At 41.4% G+C, this 22,594-nt stretch overlaps 1 protein-coding gene across 1 annotated transcript in view; it reads right to left on the reverse strand.

The window, feature by feature from the left end:
- ttc27 (tetratricopeptide repeat domain 27) overlaps positions 1 to 22,594 on the reverse strand; it is a 126,775-nt gene that overhangs the window by 24,527 nt on the left and 79,654 nt on the right. The window contains exons 11-16 of the mRNA XM_044214343.1: positions 21,979 to 22,074; positions 17,289 to 17,411; positions 14,364 to 14,591; positions 13,154 to 13,252; positions 11,084 to 11,136; positions 9,015 to 9,180 (exon numbers count right to left, since the gene is read on the reverse strand). Coding sequence (XP_044070278.1) covers positions 9,015 to 9,180; positions 11,084 to 11,136; positions 13,154 to 13,252; positions 14,364 to 14,591; positions 17,289 to 17,411; positions 21,979 to 22,074 — 765 coding nt within the window. The remainder of the gene's footprint in view (positions 1 to 9,014; positions 9,181 to 11,083; positions 11,137 to 13,153; positions 13,253 to 14,363; positions 14,592 to 17,288; positions 17,412 to 21,978; positions 22,075 to 22,594) is intronic.

The raw sequence follows: 22,594 nt of genomic DNA on the forward strand, positions 1-22,594 counted from the left end.
GGGAACATGCTAGTGCTAGCCAGTCACAATTGCTCTCAATAGATATTAAAGATTGCTAGCTTGATAACTGCCAGTTAGCTAGCTAGCTTGGTCGCTAACTGGACTTGCTAACTGGAGTTCATTCAGTTAATTCAAGACACATTTTTATACAGCAGACTCTTGTCTCAAAACTTTCTACAGACCTTTTGTGGATCTGTTTATATTACTGCAGAGCAAGGTTACATACAGTATACTGTATATGTGAGTGTAACAAAACAGCTAATATAAGCTACTATAGCTCCCTCTGTTTTCAACTATACGGCTCTCTGTTCCATCACATATTAGGACTGTTAAGGTTTGTTATTGGTCAACGGCTCAAATTTGGAAGTTCACCAAAGTTGAATGATTTGGCAGATTTACTTTGCCCCTGCAAGCTGACCCACTGATCATAGGAAATCCATTGAAGTGAACTGATTTTGCTCTGAAATTCCACCATTTTAAATGCTGTTCAGAATCAGAATCAGAAATACTTTATTGATCCCCGTAGGGAAACTCTTTGTTACAGTAGCTTGCCTTTACGTCAGTGCACACAGGAGAAGTACTAGAAAACGATATGATACACTATAAACACTATAAAACAGGTCAGAAAATAAATTAAGTATCAGGTCGGTATAAGTATAAGATAAACTAAGTGTCGAGTACCAAGTGGGTTTACTGGTTGATGATGAAAGTACAGTATAAAATACAGTGTCACCAAATGTGTAATAAGTCATAGTAATAAGCGGAGGTGCTCCGCTGATGTACTGTCAAGAGTAATAGAGGTATATAACATCAATACAATAAATAAGAAAAACTAACATGGGAAAACTAATATTGCACGGGAGTAGTACACAGAATATTGCACAATTATTATTAATTATGGCGGAGATGTAATGCTCAATGTCCAGTTTAGTGACCTAGGGTCAAACAGACTAACCCTTAGAGGGAGGAGTTAAATAGTTTGATGGCCACAGGCAGGAATGACTTCCAGTGGCGCTCTGTGGTGCTTTTTGGTGGGATAAGTCTTCCGCTGAAGGTACTCCTTTGCTTGACCAGCACGTCATGGAGCGGGTGGGAGACACTGTCCAAGATGGCGTGTAGTTTGGCCAGCATCCTCCTCTCTGACACCACCGCCAGAGAGTCCAGCTCCACCCCCACAATGTCACCGGCCTTACGGATCAGTTTATTGAGTCTGTTTGCGTCCGCTACCTTTAACCTGCTGCCCCAGCATGCAACAGCATACAGGATAGCACTGGCCACCACAGACTCATAAAACATCTTCAGCATGGTCCGGCAGATGTTGAAGGACCTCAGCCTCCTCAGAAAATAGGGGTGGCTCTGGCCCTTCCTGTAAACAGCTTGAGTGTTCTTAGCCCAGTCCAGTTTATTGTCCATGTGTACTCCCAGGTACTTGTAATCCTCTACCATGTCCACACTGACCCCCTGGATGGAAACCGGGGTCACTGGTGCCTTGGCCCTTCGTAGATCCACAACCAGCTCCTTTGACTTTGTTGCATTGAGCTGCAGATGGTTCTGCTCACACCATGAGACAAAGTTCCCCACCACAGCCCTGTACTCAGACTCATCACCACCGCTGATACATCCCACCACAGCAGAGTCAACAGAAAACTTCTGAAGGTGGCAGGACTCTGTGTGGTAGCTGAAGTCCGTGGTGTAGATGGTGAAGAGGAAGGGAGAGAGGACAGTCCCCTGAGGGGCCCCAGGGTTGCTGACTACGCTGTCCGACACAGTGCTGCAGGCGCACGTGCTGTGGTCTGCCAGTCAGGTAGTCCACAATCCAGGACACGAGGAGGGCATCCACCTGTATCGCTGCCAGCTTCTCACACAGCAGGGCTGGCTGGATGGTGTTGAAAGCACTGGAGAAGTCAAAAAACATGATCCTCACCGTGCTTGCTGGCTTGTCCAGGTGGGTGTGGATGCGGTTCAGCAGGAAGATGATGGCATCCTCAACTCCCAGCTTGGGCTGGTAGGCAAACTGAAGGGGGTCTAGGAGGGGTCTGACCATGGGCCGCAGCTGTTCCAGCACCAGTCTCTCCAGGGTCTTCATTATGTGGGAGGTCAGTGCCACCGGTCTAGTCCTTGGAGCCACTGGGACGCGGCGTCTTCGGCACAGGAACGAGGCAAGAAGTCTTCCACAGAATAGGGACCCTTTGAAGACTCAGGCTCAGGTTGAAGACATGTTGAAGGACTCCACATAGCTGGGAAGCACAGGCTTTTAGCACCCCGGGGCTAACTCCATCGGGGCCTACAGCCTTGTTTGAGTGGAGCTTCATCAGCTGCTACACAGCAGAGGTTACAGTCGGGGAGGGGGAGTCATTAGTAGTGTGAAGAGGGCCGTTAGCCTGATAGCCAGTTTGGGGGTGTAGGAATCTCCCAGGAAGATGGGGGAGGGGGAGTAGTGGACACAAAGAAGTCTGACAGCAGCTGAGTTAGAGGGAGGATGAGCAGAAGCCGGTGTGTCGAATCTGTTAAAGAACAGATTAAGTTTGTTGGCCCTGTCCAAGCTGCCTTCAACTCCTCTGTTGCCAGTCGGTCTGAAGCCAGTGATGCTCTTCATGCCGCTCCAGACATCTCTCATGTTGTTCTGCTGGAGTTTCCGCTCCAGCTTCCTCCTGTACTTCTCCTTGGATAGCCCTCACCTCCTCCCTATTACCATCAGTAAAGGCCCTCCTCTTGGCATTCAGGTGTCTTTGATATCCTTTGTTACCCACGGTTTGTTATTTGGATAGCAATGGACCATCTTAGTTGGGACATTGCAGTCGACACAGAAGTTAATGTAGCCAGTGATGCACTCAGTGAGCCCAACAATGTCCTCTCCATGAGGTTCACAGAGTACATCCCAGTTTGTCACTTCAAAACATTCCTGCAGTGTCTCATACGTCCTTGTGGTCGCAGGCTGCCTTTTAACCAGACATAATAGGGTTTGAGGTAAACCAGGTTGTGGTCTGACCTACCCAGGGGGGGAGGGGGGAAGAGCTGTATGCGTCCTTAACGTTAGCATACAGCAGGTCCAGTGTCCTCTCCTCTTTAATAGGACAATTCACATACTGGGTGATTGAAGTGCACTCGGGTGTTGAGTTGTGCTATGGCAGTGTGAATGGCGTTGCACGCCGATGCCGGGTTAGCAGAGGGGGGGATGTAAACAGCCACAACAATGGCATGTGAGAATTTACGTGGCAGATAATATGGCCGGAGTCCCACAGCTAACAGTTCAATGTCCGGGCTACAGATACTCTGCTTGATAGTAGCGTGACCAGGGTTACACCATCTGTTGTTAACTAGAACAGCAAGCCCGCTGCCTTTATGCTTACCGCTCCCGGTGTGATCCCTGTCGGCCCGAACAGTCTGAAAGCAGTCGATGGAAACGTTATGGTCCGGGATATTCTGGTGTAGCCAAGTCTCTGAGAAGCACATCAAACTACACTCACGGAACTCCGTCTGGCTCCGGGCTAACGCCATTAGCTCGTCCATTTTATTCGCCAGCGATCTCACGTTGCCCATTACGAGAGAAGGCAGACACAGCTTAAATCTCTTGTTCTTAAGTCTTTTTTATCTGCACCCCTCTCTCTTCCCTCGCCGCTTCGTTCCACCTCTGCATCCTCGGTGTGTTCTCCTCCTGATCTCAGTGGGGACATCGGTTGTCCTGGGCACCATGCCGCTCGGCTTCAGCGCGATCAGCTGTTCCCTGGTGTAAACAATGTGGCCAAACAGCTGATCTGCAGCAGTGCCCTGACCGAGTAGCAGGAGAAGAAGTTCCACGGCAAAAAAAAGTACTAAAACACTTTCTACTCTCATTTTCGTAAAGAGCGTAGTTTAAATTATACTTACACACAAGTTACTCAAGTTTGGAAGAAAAAGGAAAGCTAAAAGTTGGAAAAAGTAAGACGACGAGAGGGAGCTACGGCAACAGGTAGCATGCAGGCTGGGGCATGCACACTACTATATCTGTTAAAGAACAGATTATCAGATTAACAGAACAGAACAGATTAATGACCCTAAGCAAACAGCCAAGATAACAAAGGAGTGGCTCTGTGAATGTCCCTGAGTGGCCCAGCCAGAGCCCAGACTTGAACCCGATTGAACGTTTCTGGAGAGATCTGAAAATGGCTGTGCACCAACGCTCCCCATCCAACCTGATGGAGCTTGAGAGGTCCTGCAAAGAAGAATGGGAGAAACTGCCCAAAAATAGGTGTGCCAAGCTTGTAGCATCATACTCAAAAAGACGTGAGGCTGTAATTGGTGCCAAAGGTGCTTCAACAAAGTATTGAGCAAAGGCTGTGAATACTTATGTACATGTGATTTTTTTTTCGTTTTTTATTTTTAATAAATTTGCAAAGATTTCAAACAAACTTCTTTCACGTTGTCATTATGGGGTATTGTTTGAAGAATTTTGAGAAAAATAATGAATTTAATCCGTTTTGGAATAAGGCTGTAACATAATAATATGTGGAAAAAGTGAAGCACTGTGAATACTTTCCGGATGCACTGTATGCAATCTTAGTGAGAGGGAGACTGTCCCACCCACCCTGTAATAATGGCTAAAATATATGACTATTGATAATTTAGAGAAATACTCCATGTTACAGTACTCCTAAACTATTAATGAAATCTGAGATTCCATGTGGATTTAACAGTATCAGACTTCACAACTATTGGACCTAATTGGAAGCTGTCTCTGTTAGAATGTCAGTGATATTACATTGTAAATGCATTTCTGTTGTAAGAGATTTAAAAAATGAGAAGAAGGAAAAAAGAGCAAAGCCAATTTCCTTTTACTAACATTTACTAAGTGATCTACTGGGAGCATGGAGGCTGCTGCTGAACTTGTGTGCTTTTACATCTTACAGCCTAATTGATATGACTGATCGCAACACGACCAGCATAAATAAACATGCCGGGTGAAAAGTTGCCTAAAACGAGAAAGACAGGGATACACTAAAAGGAAAAAAACATAATTTAAAATATTTTGCAATTACCCTCAAAAAACGTGAATTTGAGATAGTTACCGTATTTGGCCCAAGAACACAGGATGTCTTTCTGAGCCAGAAGTTGTGATTACAATCAGTCCCACTGGGCTGGAAAATGTCATCTTTAAAGTTAATTGCTCAAAACTAAAAGACTAAAATTATTACAGGGCTGAAGAAGAGAATTAATAATCCTGAAATGCTACCGCTGGCTGTTTGGTTTGTTTATTCAAAGACAATGATTAATTTTCCTCTTAGAATGCATTGGTGGGTGTGAAATTACTGAGACGTGCTTAAGAGTGGTTTTTCGATCAGTTGTTGATAATGACTCTGCACATATGACCACAGTGAAAAAGATTACTTAGCACTACGGGAAAGAATAAACAGTTTGTCATTTGACAGGATTTTACCAGCTGGGTGTATTATGTGACTGGACAGCAAATATTACCTATACCTACACAAAGCTCTAAACACTCACCAAAGAGTAGAATGACAGAATTTTCAGTTTCAGTGAACTATTATTATAAAGACTTTTTTTATCCCTCTATGTCACAAATGTGAGTCTTCAGTGTTGACAATATTTTAAGTTGATGTTCTGAAGAACCTAAAGATGTACCAGGTTTCATCCTTATCCAAGTTTCGTATTCAAATAAAATTTACAGCTTTATTTACAATGCTAATGATAAATTATTTTCATCTACAATATAGGCATACGCTAAAACATTTTTCACCCATATGGTGAATTTACAAAAGCAAGTATTGTATATTTTCTGCATCAATGTCCGCCTTCCACAGAGAGTACTTACTTCACACTGAGAAGACAATATATAGCTATCTTGTTATTTTTACAAACTCTGAAGTGGAATGAACTGTGTACTTATTGTCTGGTTAGCAAGCAAGCTAGCTAGCTTGCCAGGGAGACTCAACAGACTGGTGTGACCTGCAAAGCAAGAGTCCCTTGACAGCTGGAGACAGCTGAAGGTCAGTAAGCTAGTTTTCGGTGGCCTTGCTAGCTTGTCTACTTGTGCTGTACAAGAAGGTAAACAGTGAAGAAGTCCGTAATTAGGGATGCCCCAATCCGAGTCCTTTAATATTGGAATACCAATGTAACTACTAAATCTGACATACCTTAATTTACTGGATCCAAATACTGGAGGTCCTGATTCAAAAACATTAAGTTTATAAGCTTAAATTATTGATATGATATCAAAGATTAACCAAGAGAATGTGACTCCTGAAATTGACATGACACAATCAGCTAGCGAGAAGAGGTATTACTGTGTTGGAATTGTTGGAACTACAAAAACACTCAGTCCACTCGCGATTGTACAGCGGTGTTATGGTACAGGGGCGTTTTAGACGCAAGAGGTTGTTCTGCTTCCCAGCTTCGGAGGCTTAATTGGTGTGTCAGAATAGATCATTGACAGGTTATTTCCTTCCCTGGAACAGGAAACACTTCCTTGCTGCACCTGATTCGACGAACGCTTTCACTCGTGTGCTGTCTGCTCCTGGATTTCAAACTGGACCAACACGAAATGTGTTTCTGAAAACATTTGAAGCGAGAAATAAGCCATGCAGTTGCTCAATCTATTGTCCTTTTAGATCGACAATGGTTAGTTTAAAACATTTTCGGGAGTTTCCAGAGGCTGCGAGTCGCGCTGGATGCCCCTGATTTGAAGTAGCCTAGACTCAACTTTATGAAAACGGAGTGGCCAACATGACACCCCGTCTCTAGAAACCATGGAAGTGATATTAGAACTAGATACCGGACCCAAAGATGCCGCCTATTCATTCTAATGAGAATTGTTCACCTGGGGCATACGTTAAAAGGATTTTCTAGCTTCCTTTCTTTACTTCCGGGGTATGCGGCCCACTGAATATGCGCAGTAGTGTTTCACCCGCTGGCCCCAAGTTCACAAGTTGACACTCGGCCCTTACACTTTACATTGTGATTTTTAAATAGCTTTTCTCGACTTGAGAAAAGTTTAACAAATATAAAACCTCCATGGATCACAAATTCTAATAGAAAGAGTCATAATTGACCTTGTTTGCAGTTTGAGGTGTCCTGTCAACAGTTTTACAGATGTCTCTTTTATAATAGAGGTCTATGGGGAAAATGCTTCATAAGGGGGATTTTTCGTTGCAATACTGCGAGTGGCCACTGGAAAAAAATTGGCTGAGCGGCGGCGCCGTATCCAGTTCTCTTTATACATCCATGCTCCAAATGCACCACAACGCTACCAGAATGCATTACAGGGCTGCTTACATAGACACATAGAATTAATGGGAGGAGTGGAAATGACGGATCCTGTGGACACGTACCATTACAGTGTGGAGGTTCTTCCCTCACAAATTATCTTTGGCTGAGTACAGACACCAGCTTGTGGAGAGCACTTCAACCACCACACAACTGTTACCAAGTTGCTCACAGAATTAACATTAATTAGTGATAGCTGGTATGACATGCCTGCGGCGACATCTGTCATTTTGACTGGTGAAAGCGACGGTCAGCGACAGCTAAAAATGAGAAAATGCTACCTGAATTTTTGCTAATGATAAGTTGCATTAGAGCTACTTTTGCACTACTGCTGCTTTTGCACTACTGGTCTTTGAAGCCAATTTGACATAGTGGCCAAACCATGGAATTACAACTTCCAGGTCCGTCACATGATGCACACTGGCCCAAAAATACTTTTTTCCATAGACTTACATTGTGAAAAAAGTTGCTGTAAAACGGTGGATACGTTCTTTTGAGCGTCAGAAACCCATGCATCAGAATTTGACCCATTTGGTCCAATAATATTTAGAAAGTCTAGAAGAGCCACACGATTAAATTGTCTCATCCCCATTCAAGTTAGCGGAGGGCTAAACCGGAAGTTAGCTGGCCGGATCTGCTTTATTTTAGCCAACACGATCCATTAAAATATGCCAGTTAGGATCAGCTTGAGATATCTCTACCCATAACTGTTCTTGGAAAACTTGGAAAACTCTCTACAAAGAGATAAACACAGTAAAGCTATTAAAGCTGTTAGCTCTATCACTAACAAACTAATCTGCTAGTATGTTTACAGCCGGCTGACCGCTACTGGCTGTATGAGCTGTTACAATGTTATCTAGACCACTGTGGGTTTGATGATTTAGTTTCAGTAGGAACTGATTTATGAAAATTACATTTGTTGTCTAATAATTACAATGGCATTGAGCTGTGCTACTGTTTGCATGAATATTCATAATGGATATAATGTCATATTTTGGAGGGGAGGTTAGTCCTTAGATTGTTCTACGCATGATAATCATTTTTACATTTTAAAATTTTTGCATTGTTCAAATCACAGTTTTACTCATTTTCTCGCCTTGCAGGTCGTAGGGGTCTGTCTCAAGTCTCCCAGCTTGCCAACTGTCATTTAGCAAGCTTGTTGGCATAGGCTCATAGATAGCAAGACAGCTAGCGAGACGAACTACTGTGACTGACTAGCGCTATTGCATTATTGGTAGCTTACCAGGTACGGTACTTTGCCATAAAAAGTATGCACAAGTAGGCAGAGGTAACTTAACTGCATCTACCAAAATAAAAGCTGTGAGGTTTGGGTATGAATGTATTTTTGAATTTGTGAAGGGGGTATGAACTGAAATTAAGTGTTAAAAAAAGATTAACTCAACAAGTGATTTAACATTAACATCCCTGTAAAAAAAATAAAAATATATATCTTTCATTGCGATTTGAAGCTTTGTATATAGGAGCTGGTGGGCAATATAAAACAGACCCACAGGCTCATTTTATTTTACTTACTTACCAAACTCAGAATTGATTTAGGTAAATCTTAACATTGCACTCACTATTCCTTCTTAACTCTTTTGTCTTTTCACTTTTATAAAGACCTCCTGTGTGTGGTACTCCAGGGATTACTTTCGAGAGTCACAGCTGTATGACACATTAATTACCTTGCACTACATATTGTAAGAGAGTGAGTTATAATGTCACCTAAGATGATATTAAGTGCAGTCCTTTACCTGAATGTCCTTGTAGTTTTCCCTGAGGTCCATCAGTCGATGGTAGGCCTTGATGACTTCAGCAAAGTCCCCAATGTCAGTGCTCACAGCGATAAAGTTCTCCCAGATCTGCCAGTGTTCGTAGTTACACTTCAGGGCTTCCTGCAGGGTACGAAAGGCTTTGTTTCTGTCAATGATGAGTGTGACAGGAGGAGACAGACAGGAAAAGAAAGACAAAGAAAAAAAGTTAGCAGTGAATGAGCACGACTCACGTTTAAAGTTAAAAAGTGCTTCAGCTGAATTGGCAGTGGTGCTAACCAGGTATTAACAGAAGCTTTTCTGCTTTGCTTTTCAATGTCAGGCCTGAAAGCACATGCGTCTGATGTGAACAAAGGCTCAGAGACACTCAGGATTCACTGGATACCTCTGTACTGTCACAGCCTTCTCTGCTAGGAAAAAACACAACAAGCCCTGTCTGTATGAACATGAACACGTGTTTCCACAGCTAAAGCCATAAAGTACTCGAGAAAGGCTTGATTGAAGAACATCACTTTGTCCCATACATTCCTTTGATTTGGAACCTTCACAAGGATTATCTGTTTACATTTTGCAGCATTTATTTATTTTCTTGTGTTTTATGTATTTGCAGCATTTTTTCTTTGTAAAAACCGTGTTTTCAAAGTATTGAAGATGTTTTCTTCATTTGCTTGTGTTTTGTCTATTTTCATGTTTCCCTAAATTGCAGTGGACATAATTCTCTTACCCAGTAAAACTGCAAAAAAAGGATCCAAATACACTCAGTGACAACATTATTAGGTACACCTGTACTCTTGCTCGTTAATGCAAATATCTTAATTGAAACTTTAAGTGGACCATGTACAGCAGCAGAAGACCACAGCAGGTTCCACTTCTGTCAGCTAAGATCCAGAAAGGGCCTAAAGTGGGCACAGGCTCACTAAAACTGGACAGTAGAAGGTTGGAAAAATGTCTCCTGGTCTGACCAATCTTGATTTCTGCTGCCACATGCAGATAGTAGAGTCAGAATTTGGCATAAATAACATGAATCCATGGAGCCATCCTGCCTGTTCCCTGTAACGGTTCAGGCTGGTGGTTGGTGGTGGTGTAATGAAGTTAGGAATATTTTCTTGGCACAAATTTGCCCCCTTAATACCAATTGAGCATGGTTTAAATGCCACAGCCTACCTGAGTATTGTTGCTGAACATATGCTACCCTTTATGGCCACAGAGTACCCATTTTCTCAGTGGCTACTTCCAGCAGGATAACACGTCATGTCACAAAGCACACAAGTCACCTCAAGTTCGACCAACATGACAGTGAGTTGAAGGCTCTAAAAACGGATTCTTTCAATCAGCTTCTTCCACTGAGCAAGAGAGTCCTACATGAACACATGCCAAAGTTGAAACAGTTTTGGTTATTTTATTTCTGTAGTTTTTGTTTTAACTATGGTTTTCCCACTAGTTTCAAGTGGGCGGTGCTCAGTTTGGAAAAAACAATATTAGCAACATTTGAATCAAAGTGATGACAGTTGGTGAGTTGTTTGCTTATGTTGCCATCACTATCTGTCCACACCACACCCACACAGTCCTGATTAAGATTAGCTGAGTTTTTAACTGTTGTTGACTGTTTTTCCAAACTTCTGCTACAAACTACTGCTTATTTAATCATGAATACTTACTGTTATAGAGAAATCTTAAAAACAATATAGGCTGTTCTCTACCTAGAACTAAAAAAGGTGTAACTAAGGTAGGTGACCACTGAGTGTAGATCTAGTACATGAGTAGTAAATGGCAATGTTTTTGTGTAACTAAATGTCAGTAACTTAAACAACTGCTGGACAAATTGCCATAAACTCTACTTTAGACATTCATGGTCTACAGATGATAAATCCTAATACTGTTAGTGGTGATAAAGGAAAGTTTAGGGAGTCACCATCAGGTCAAATTTTCCCAACACGATGATCCATGACAACTTACCTTGAAGTGATTTCCAAACAAAACTCAATCCATTCTATTACCTGACACACTCTTACTACCAGTGCTAACAAGCAACACACCACACTCATACTCACTTCTTTCGGAGGCGAATGTAGGCTGTAGAGAGGTTGTTCCACGCTTCTGCGTTCTGAAAGGAGGAGGGGGAAAAAAGAGGGAAAGAAGGGGGGGTAGTAAGGAAGAGTCGTAGAGAATAGACCATTTAGAAGAATGGTAGGGAAAATGCAATTTTCAAGTATGCACAGAAATACGCACTGAGGCTGTCAATAGGGTTCCACGTGGTGTGAAGAGTGACCATTTAAGACCTCATCAAACAAGTGGGTTCTGCTGCATGGTGTGTGTGTGTGTGTGTCAGGACATTTTGGCCAGTGTGTATATAGTACAGTGCATCCGGAAAGTATTCACAGCGTTTCACTTTTTCCACATTTTGTTATGTTACAGCCTTATTCCAAAACGGATTAAATTCATTATTTTCCTCAAAATTCTACAAACAATACCCCATAATGACAACGTGAAAGAAGTTTGTTTGAAATCTTTGCAAAATAATTAAAAAAAAAATAATAAAAAAATCACATGTACATAAGTATTCACAGCCTTTGCTCAATACTTTGTTGAAGCACCTTTTGGCACAGATTACAGCCTCACGTCTTTTTGAGTATGATGCTACAAGCTTGGCACACCTATTTTTGGGCAGTTTCTCCCATTCTTCTTTGCAGGACTTCTCAAGCTCCATCAGATTGGATGGGGAGCGTTGGTGCACAGCCATTTTCAGATCTCTCCAGAAACGTTCAATCGGGTTCAGGTCTGGGCTCTGGCTGGGACACTCAGGGACATTCACAGAGCTGTCCTGTAGCCACTCCTTTGTTATCTTGGCTGTGTGCTTAGGGTCTTTGTCCTGTTGGAAGATGAACCTTCGCCCCAGTCTGAGGTCCAGAGCGCTCTGGAGCAGGTTTTCATCAAGGATGTCTCTGTACATTGCTGCATTCATCTTTCCCTCGAGCCTGACTGGTCTCCCAGTTCCTGCCGCTGAAAAACATCCCACAGCATGATGCTGCCACCGCCATGCTTCACTGTAGGGATGGTATTGGCCAGGTGAGGAGCAGTGCCTGGTGTCTTCCAGACATGACGCTTGCCATTCAGGCCAAATAGTTCAATCTTTGTTTCATCAGGCCAGAGAATTTTGTTTCTCATGATCTGAGAGTCCTTCAGGTGCTTTTTGCCAAACTCCAGGCGGGCTGTCATGTACCTTTTACTGAGGAGTGGCTTCCATCTGGCCACTCTACCATACGAGCCTGATTGGTGGAGTGCTGCAGAGATGGTGGTTCTTCTGGAAGGTTTTCCTCTCTCCACAGAGAAACGCTGGAGCTCTGTCAGAGTGAGCATCGGGTTCTTGGTCACCTCCCTGACAAAGGCCCTTCTCCCCAGATCGCTCTGTTTGGCCGGGCGGACAGCTCTAGGAAGAGTCCTGGTGGTTCCAAACTTCTTCCATTACGGATGATGGAGGCCACTGTGCTCATTGGGACCTTCAATGCTGCAGAAATGTTTCTGTACCCTTCCCCAGATCTGTGCCTCGATACAGTCCTGTCTCAGAGGTCTACAGACAATTCCTTGGACTTGATGGCTTGGTTTGTGCTCTGACATGCACTGTTAACTGTGGGACCTTATATAGACAGGTGTGTGCCTTTCCAAATCATGTCCAATCAACTGAATTTACCACAGGTGGACGCCAATCAAGTTGTAGAAACATCTCAAGGATGATTAGTGGAAACAGGATGCACCTGAGCTCAGTTTTGAGTGTCATGGCAAAGGCTGTGAATACTTGTACATGTGATTTTTTTCGTTTTTTATTTTTAATAAATTTGCAAAGATTTCAAACAAACTTTTTTCACATTGTCATTATGGGGTATTGTTTGTAGAATTTTGAGGAAAATAATGAATTTAATCCGTTTTGGAATAAGGCTGTAACATAAAATGTGGAAAAAGTGAAGCGCTGTGAATACTTTCCAGAAGCACTGTGTGTATGTTGTAGATAAGGACTGTGAATGAAGGAACAGGAGTGTCAAAGTGAGAGATTGCTAATAAGTGATAGTAGTAGTAGTAGTAATAGTGAAATTCTGTTCTGCATGTGTGTGTATGTTGGCACTTACATCTGGCTCTAGTCCCACACACCTCTGGAAAGCCTTGGCAGCTCCCTCATAGCCCTCCAAGGCAAAGTAGGCACAACCGAGGGAAAACCACACACCGAGCTGTCCAAACACACACACGAAACAGTAAAAGCGAATCCAAGTATTAAATGTATGCACAGATATTTCCAAAAGATTCCAAACTGTTTGTTAGCAAGAAAAACTGATTATTTAAATTCTAACAAGACTAAGACTCCACAGCCATGCTAGACAATGTAAACATTTTATACCTGTTATACAGATATAATGTTTACCATGTTCACACTAACACCATGTTTGTTTATGATGTTAGCATGTTAATATTTTCTCATTAGCAATAAACACAAAGTACAACTGAGGCTAATAGGAATGTCATAGTTTTGCAGGTATTTAGTCATAAACCCTAGTCCTGGACTGTTTGCAATTTGGTTCACTGCTTTCAGTATTACTGGTTTCTGTCTGGTAAATGGAAACTCTACGTTTTTCTTGATCAATTGATCTAAGTTCAAACCTCACCTCAAGTATAACCATGAGCTTTGGGTAATGACCAAAAGAATGAGATCATGGATACAAGCGGCTGAATTTAGATTCCACCCTTTGAGAGGATGTTCGACTCCAGGCTGCGGAGGAAGCTAAGTGCTTCAGACATGAGGTGGAAGCCTCCCTGTGGAGACAATTCAGGCACGTCCATCTGGGAAGAGACCCTGGGGTAGATCCAGAACACCCAAGGGGGATTATGTATCAAATCTGGCCTGGGAATCCCTTGGGATCATCTAGCTTGAGGAAGTAGCTAGAGAGAGGGACAGCTAGGCTACTTTGCTTAGCCTAATATCAAAGCAACCCAGCAAGTGGCAGAAAATTGGTGGATGGATGGTTTCTGTCAATACTGGGGTTAGATCAAGGTACAGATACAATATCCCCCACAGTAAGCTAATATTTGTTTGTGTACTTTGTTTTAGAAAGCCAGAGATAGATTTAGATCATTTATTCAACATTCGCTGCTACATCCCAAACCAATCTAGATGGTAGAATCAAGGATCATCTCCACTCCTTATATTAATTTAATACAATGGCAGAATTTTGAAAAAATGTGTATGTATCAAAACAGCAAAACAGTATGAACACACCCATACCCTGGCATTTCATTATCATCAAATTAAACTTAAACCCAATAACGTCAGTACTTTGCTTGTACCTGCATGGTGTTAATTTTGAGCGACTGCTCAAAGCAGTTGACACACTGCTGGAGCTCCTTGTTGTGGAGGTGCAGCAGGGCTTTGGAGCGCATGGCTCTGGCGCTGCGTTGGCCTGACAGCTCCCACGCCCGGTCATAGTACTGATGGTCCCTCAATATGTCTCCCAGTAGGCAGTACAGACTGGGCGTCTCCTTCTTCTCCAACTCCCTGCGAACGATCTCTTCGGCCTGAGCAAATGGACAGTAAAGAAGAGGGGAGGTCAGGTGATGGAGAATGAAGGAGACAGTCATTGTAAGAGGAAAAAACAACAAGGAAAGTGAGGGATGAAGGGAAAGATGTAAAGAATGGTAGGGCAGTGTTTGGGATGTAGCAGTAACAGAGCGAAAAAGTGAAACAGGTAATAAGTCCAGAAAGAACATGAACAACAAAGACAGTAATGGACAGAGTAATGGGAAGAAAATGAGGTGTAAAAGCACAACAGAGGGGAATTGAGAATAAAGTTTGACAGATAAACACAGAGAAAAATTAATGTAGGGATTATGTTACAAATAAAGTGACTGTCAAATCACCTGTGGCACGTGTGGCATTGTTGCACCTCACCATGCCACTACATGCTTTGGATTACTCTTGGACGAGCTGAGGCTCATACTGTTGTGAGGACGGGATAATGAATAGATTGTTTTCTCTTTCCAAATCCCTGTATCTTGATTTAGAATGTTAAGTGTGCCAGTCTAATCACTGAGGGCCTCTGAGGCATGATAGAGCTGAGAGTTTCACTGCATGCCTTTGCTGAATCCTTCTGTCAGAGGGCTGACGTTGGGCCAAGAGCCTATCCCGCCTGGAAACAAGAAACCCCACTGTTCTATACATTGTATAGGCATTGTAAAACAGAGCAATCTAGCCAGCCATGCTGAATAGATAATGATGACACCATTTGAGAAGTAATGTGAAGAAGCATTTGGGATTTGACACCATAAATGAAAAAAATCATGAACAAAGTTATGTTTGCTTCATTTATATTTGCATAGTCGATTACTGCAATGAACTGGAAGCAATTGAAAACAAAGTGTTTCAGTTCTGACTGAATGTAACAACTTTTTAACTTCACTTTTTTGTTCTGTATCCAATTTTGTCCCCAGTCAATGTGTAGCTATGTGGTGAATTGTGGAATTTTATATGGCTGTGTTCGAAACTGATCTATCTGTTGTCTTTGTTGGATTATTTATTATTATTTTATCCTCTTTTTTGTTTAATTATTATTACCCCTGCCAAGGAGACTATGCTTTGAAATTGCTTGTACAATATGTATTTTAGACCATGTTCAAACCGAGCACTGCATGAACAAACGCAGTTCTCTCATTCATTTGAATGAGGCCAGTCTGGTGGCAGAACGGAGGTACCAATGTAGAGGGCTCTGGCAAAACAACGGCGGGTCTTCCGGATTGTATTTCATGGTGTCACTGGTACCTTAAACAACACACACCCCCACCAACACAGTCCCCTACGTTGTTTTAATGAAGGGCCGTTTTCGGTCTGAATCCCTGTTTAGTTAGCAGGATGTCTCAAAAAGTTTGGATATCAATTAAATTTAGTGGAAAATAAGACCATGAGCAAAGAAGCAAGTGATTAGTTTATGGTGCGAGATAGCAAAAATGTGAAAACAAAATGCCCTGTTTTTTTCATGAACCACTGTACTTATTGTAATTGTTTTTAAATCAGGCACATGACTAATGCAGATCCAGATACAAATTAAAATTTTCCATATCCTATTACCACAATACCAAATTTAGATTGATTGGGCACACTGGTGGCTGGTTTTATATGTTTATGTGGATATACCTTTGCACACAAACACAGGTAGCTATTGGGCCTTGTGTTTACTGACCTATATGAATGCGTATGCAAACTATATTCCTTGAGCTTGTGTGTGTGGGTGGCTATACAACGCATGCATTTTATGCTGAATGTATGCATACTGTGCATATGAATGTTAATAAAAATACAATAAATTGGACATTTGTACAATTCCAGTCTGCACAATGGGGATGTGGGTAATAAAATGTTAGCCATAGTCCATGGTATCCAGTTTCATGGTCTGGATGGTTATCTAGCAGGTGCCAAAACAATATCCCTAAGATATTCTGTGGGGCTAATCATGTGACAGTGCATATACAGTGGTGTGCAAGTGTTTGCCCCCTTCCTGATTTCTTATTTTTTTGCATGTTTGTCACACTTAAATGTTTCAGATCATCAAACAAATTTAAATATTAGTCAAAGATAACACAAGTAAACACAAAATGCAATTTTTCAATGAAGGTTGTTATTATTAAGGGAAAACAAAATCCAAACCTACATGGCCCTGTGTGAAAAAGTGATTGCCCCCTAAACCTAATAACTGGTTGGGCCACCCTTAGCAGCAATAACTGCAATCAAGTGTTTGCGATAACTTGAGTGAGTCTTTTACATTGCTGTGGAGGAATTTTGACCCACTCATCATGCAGAATTGTTGTAATTCAGCCACATTGGAGGGTTTTCGAGCATGAACTGCCCTTTTAAGGTCATGCCACAGCATCTCAATAGGATTCAGGTCAGGACTTTGAATAGGCCACTCCAAAGTCTTCAAAAAATAAGAAATCAGGAAGGGGGCAAACACTTTTTCACACCACTGTCCATCACATAAGCAAAGAGTATTATCTTTGTTTGATTTGCATGTTTGGCCTTTTAAATACAAGATCAATGCAAACAAAATGTTACCACTGTTACCTACATTCAGTAGTCACTCTTTTAGTTACACCTTTCTAGTTCAGGGCAAGAACAGATCAGAACAGCCTGCAGTCATAAAACGTAAGTTGGTAAATGTACATGTAGTACTACCGCTGGATCGGTTTGTCTTTCTGTGTGTATGTGTGTGGTTGTGTGTATACCTTGCCATGTTGGCCCAGCCTCTCATAGCAGATAACTGCATCCTCCCAGAGCTCCAGCTTTTCATAAATGAGCAGAGCTGAACTGATGCAGCCGAGGTCCGTCAACAGGCTGGCCAGCTGTTTCTGTAGAGCAGGAGAAAACAAGACTAAGATGCTACAAACATGCTAGCGGCTCTACAGTGTTCCATGTTCTGCATGTTCACCAAGTTAGCATGAAAATATGCTAACATGGTGATGTTTAGCAGGCATAATGTTTACCATGTTCATCATCTTAGCTTAGCATTTTAGCATGCTAAGATTTGCTAACCAGCACATCATAATGTAGCCATTATAATTGTTTGCATAAAAAAAAGGTAAATTTGACCTGATGATGGCGCTAGAAGAAAGTTCAGGGGATCACCACGTTTATTACAATTAACCCTCAGAGGGACATGAATGTCTGAACCAAATTTCATGGCAATCCATCCAATAGTTGTTGATGTATTTCACGGTCAACCTGCTGATGGCTCTAGAATAAAAGTCAGGGGATTGCCAAAGTCAGAGTAGGATACATTGTTTAGGAATCCTGAATGTCTGTACAAAATTTTGTGCAAATCCAACAACTAAATGTTGATATTTTACTGGATAAGTGAAAACTTTGGCCTGCTGATGGTGCTAGAAGAAATGTCAGGGGATCACCAAAGTCAGTAGGATTCATCCTCTGGGGACCATGAACGTCTATGCAAAATTTCACTGCAATCCATCCAATATTTTTTGAGAAATTTCAGTCTAGAGCCACATCACTAAAGTGATGACAAGGACATTTATTGTATTACCTATCTACAGTCCTGTATGTTTCAAAGTAGATTTTTATACCACTGTGAAATGTATGAAAACCAATGGCTGCCTGAAATGTAGGAAGTCAGTTATAAAATTGCATGCTTTATAAAATGGTCAGCAGTAATATAAAATATACTGTATGTGATGTGTAGTTACAGGCCTGTAATGTGCAAAACCAACAGTATGAACTGAATAAAGAATGCCCTCAATCCGACAGCATAAAAATGAAATGGTTTCTTATCAAAACAAAGCCCAACCCACACACACACACACACACACACACAAACCCACCCCCAGCCATAAAAAGGCCTTCAGTGTTTTGTTACATGTAGGCCAAGGTTCTCCAGTGTGGAGAAAATGCATCACAGCGCCTGCTGTAATCCTCTGCATCAACCCACTTTCAAGTCCTCAGGTGGCAAATGGGACTCTTCAGTTCCAGCTTTATTGCTGTTATCAGTTATTACATGCCACCTGGGTGATGTCTCCTCCCCAACCGATCACTCCCTCTCTCCAACACTCCTCCTCCTTCAATCTCTTGGACAAGTCTAAATCTTTCTATTAATGCTTATACTACCTACTGCTCTTTCCATTTTATTCTGCTCTCTATCCTGGGTTGTGTTATAGTGTCAAATGTTTGTCTCTGTAGATCTTATGATGCTTTGTGGTTCAGCAAATGTGTCACAAAATCAAATTTTCCCCCGTTGCTTCAGAGTTGTCACCTTCTGCACAATGAGCAAAACTTAGGATCACACAAAATACAGAAAATGAACATTTTCTAACTGAAAGCAAGTCAGACTGAGACTGTAATTGACCCAACAGTGATATTCCAATCAAAGCTTAGAAACTGTAACTACTCACAGCATTTAAGCTTTGGATTTCTCCACATGTTGAACTGGTGTGCAAAGGAGCACTAGTAAGAGAAACACTCTAACATCTAAAGAGTTTGGAAGGCTATGTCTTTTTTTATTCCCAAAACCGAAATTACAAAAGCCAAAGTATAAGTAATGGATTAAACAGTGTGTTTATCAGTGTGTTAACACACACGGCTTATGTTAACACAGTGTGTTAACATAAGCCGCTAACATTAGCATGCTGGCTAACTAGCTTACTACCTACAGTGGAGACCTAGCATTACTTCAAAGGCCAAAAGTAAGCATTGCATTGCCTAACTACTTTATTTTGTGGGTTCCCAAGGTGACATTAGAAAAGGCCCTGCTCAGGAATGGAACATCCATTGCGTGGGAGGTAGTAAAGCTAGTAAAAATCTGAACAGCATTATGCATGTCTTCTTATGATACTAGGGATAACTAGCTCTATATAGCCCTGCAAAACAAGAAGAATGCTGCTTTATTTCCATGTCTACTATATGCATTCATAGGTGAGGATGCTGGCTCTTTACCTGAGTAAAAACCTGAGTCCTATTAGCTTTAGCATTTTGCATGGTAACACAGCATTGACTTAGCAAGACACCATGTACTGTATGTAGCCACCAAATATATATTTAAGTCCGCTTGCAGGGATATAATTTTCATTCAAGTTAGATGGAGACAGTTTTCAACCAGCTCACAGAGAGTATGTAAGTTAGCTAGCTACAACTGACAAATCTGCCAGTTGTCAATTCAGGTTGAAAAATCCAAGGTCACCGAGTAAAAATGAGAAGTCAAGGACCCATTGTACCAGAAATTACCATATATTTCCAGTGGTAAATCTGAAATTGGTTACATTGTAAACTGCATATGTGCAGTGCTATATTGGAAAGCTTGACAGGCATTGCAAGAGTAAGCAAAGGGTCAATTGTTTTTTAAAATTAATTATTAACTGCAATTCATCAAGGTCTTGACACCAGTATAATAACGAATAAATACTCTCTTTACTCCAATATGGAGTGGGGAACAAGTGAATATTTACAGAAGCCTGGCAAAAACCAAGTGTGTTCTTGAGAGGGTCAGAGAATTTAAATTATGAGAGAGACTCTGAAGTTCCACAGTTCCACTATTTATCTGCATTCCATTAGAAATGCAGAATTAAGTAATATTAATCACATTCATTCGATACATTTCTAAAGAAAAAAAACCCCAAAAAAACCAGAACAAAACCCTGGGGATCTAGAGAGCTACAGTGGTGTGAAAAAGTGTTTGCCCCCTTCCTGATTTCTTTTTTTTTTTAAATGTTTCAGATCATCCAACAAATTTAAATATTAGTCAAAGATAACAAATAAACACAAAATGCAGTTTTTAAATGAAGTTTGTTATTATTAAGGGAAAACAAAATCATCCAAACATACATGGCCCTGTGTGAAAAAGTGATCACCCCACCTGTTAAAACATAACTTAACTGTGGTTGATCACACCTGAGTTCAATTTCTCAAGGCCACACCCAGGCCAGATAACTGCCACACCTGTTTTCAATCAAGAATCACTTAAATAAGACCTGCCTGACAAAGTGAAGTAGACCAAAAGATCTTCAAAAGCTAGACATCATGAGATCTATCAGTCTGGAAAAGGTTATAAAGCCATTTCTAAAGCTTTGGGACGCCAGTGAATCACAGTGAAAGCCATTATCCACATATGGCGAAAACATAGAACAGTGGTGAACCTTCCCAGGAGTGGCCGGCCACTTTGGAGTGGCCTAGTCAAAGTCCTGGCCTGAATCCTATCGAGATGCTGTGGCATGACCTTAAAAAGGCAGTTCATGCTTGAAAATCTTTGACTAATATTTAAATTTTTTTGATGATCTGAAACATTTAAGTGTGACAAACATGCAAAAAAATAAGAAATCAGGAAGGAGGCAAACACTTTTGCACACCACTGTACTGATGTTTTAGCTATTCTTATGTCCTACCAGTTGTGGGTGTAAAAATGTAATCTGCTAATTAGATTATAAAACATCATGCGTGCAAAGCTGACATTTTGTCTTGAGGGTTTGTCCTTGGAGAAGCATTAATGTACTCTGTCAATGTAATTGCAATCTGCCCATTAGATTTTAATATGTCTTGTGTAGACGTTTTTGACATGTTGGCCAAGGAGAAATTTGGACTATGGTTGGTTAAGACAGAAGGTCAAGGGGTCACCAAAATCATCAGGCATCATCCTGCGAGGAACATAACTATCAACAGCAAATTGACATTATGGTCAGTTATTGTGGAGATATCCTGTTGTGAACCAATGTGTTGGATGGACCAACCAATAGTTGTTGCAGAGGTTGAGGCCAGACAGGTTATATTGATTGGTTGTTTAAATTTTGCCGTGTGTAACAACAGTTGAGACAGTTGATTTGTGGAAGTAAGCCTCTACCCATCTTTTACTGTTATTAGCGTTGCAAGTGGCTGAAGGGACGGTAATGCTGGTCAGTCGGTCAGCCCACTACTTTGGTCCAGACTGAAATATCAATTAGATGGATTGCCATACCACTTTTAAATGACATTCAAAGGTTCCCATAGTAAACCCTACTGGCTTGATCCTCTGACTTAACCTCTAACAACACCAGCAGGTTGCCATTTTCAGTTTTTAGTTAAATGTCTCAACTATCAGATGGTTTATGACCAAATACTTGTTGAACTAATGACATTCCCACAGCCTCAGCTGGACTTTGTATGCGTATTAGCATGCTAACACACTAAACTAAGACCATGCTAAACAAATACCTCATAAACATCAGAATGTTAACATGGTTTGCACCTGATACAGTGGGAATAGTGGTATGTGGTCTATAAATATGATGCCTTGCACCCCCTTCTTGAAAAATTAATTCCACCACATCTGATGACTACAGATTCACAGAGAAGTGAACTGAGTGGTAGTCATTGTATACATTTTCTCTCTATTTGTTAAAATGCCCAACATTCAAATTTGGTATGTGATCTTGAAAATACCTGGACAGCCCATTTGGGCGGGGCTTGGCAGCAGTAGAAGACTTTGAGCCGCTCGGTCACGGGACAGTTCTTGTCTTCAAAGTGGTCTACTAATGCCTGGAAAAGGAAAACAGGAGATGAAATTCTGTAGCTTGGTCTTATTTTCTTACAAGTCATATCAACTGGTACTGCACATGTCTGACATATGCTGTGATCAGCCTCTCATTATTGAGAGGGTTACAGGATGGACACAGGGGTCATTAGATGACAGGGAATATTCACAGATATAAAGAGCAAACAGTGAGCGTAACTCTCTTGTGAGGCTGCCTTGTCAAATCACCCACAGCTGGTTCAGCTGTTGCTTCCTCTTCCTATAACAAGGGTACACAGATTCTTTCATACAAATAAGACAACAATTCTCTGTAAAAAAAAAAAAAAAAAAAGAAAGAAAAAGACAGGGGACACTTAGGATTGTTAACTGGGATTAACATACATGTGACTGCACCTGTTTTGTCTTAATGGTATATGTACAATACAAACACGGTATGCCATTTTAGGGATTCAGGTAAACCTGTAGTAAACACACAATGAACATGCTAATATACAAGGGTTCAGAATGTGACAGTGTAATGTGGAA

Source organism: Siniperca chuatsi, linkage group LG11, assembly GCF_020085105.1.
Source record: "Siniperca chuatsi isolate FFG_IHB_CAS linkage group LG11, ASM2008510v1, whole genome shotgun sequence".
NCBI lineage: Eukaryota > Metazoa > Chordata > Actinopteri > Centrarchiformes > Sinipercidae > Siniperca > Siniperca chuatsi.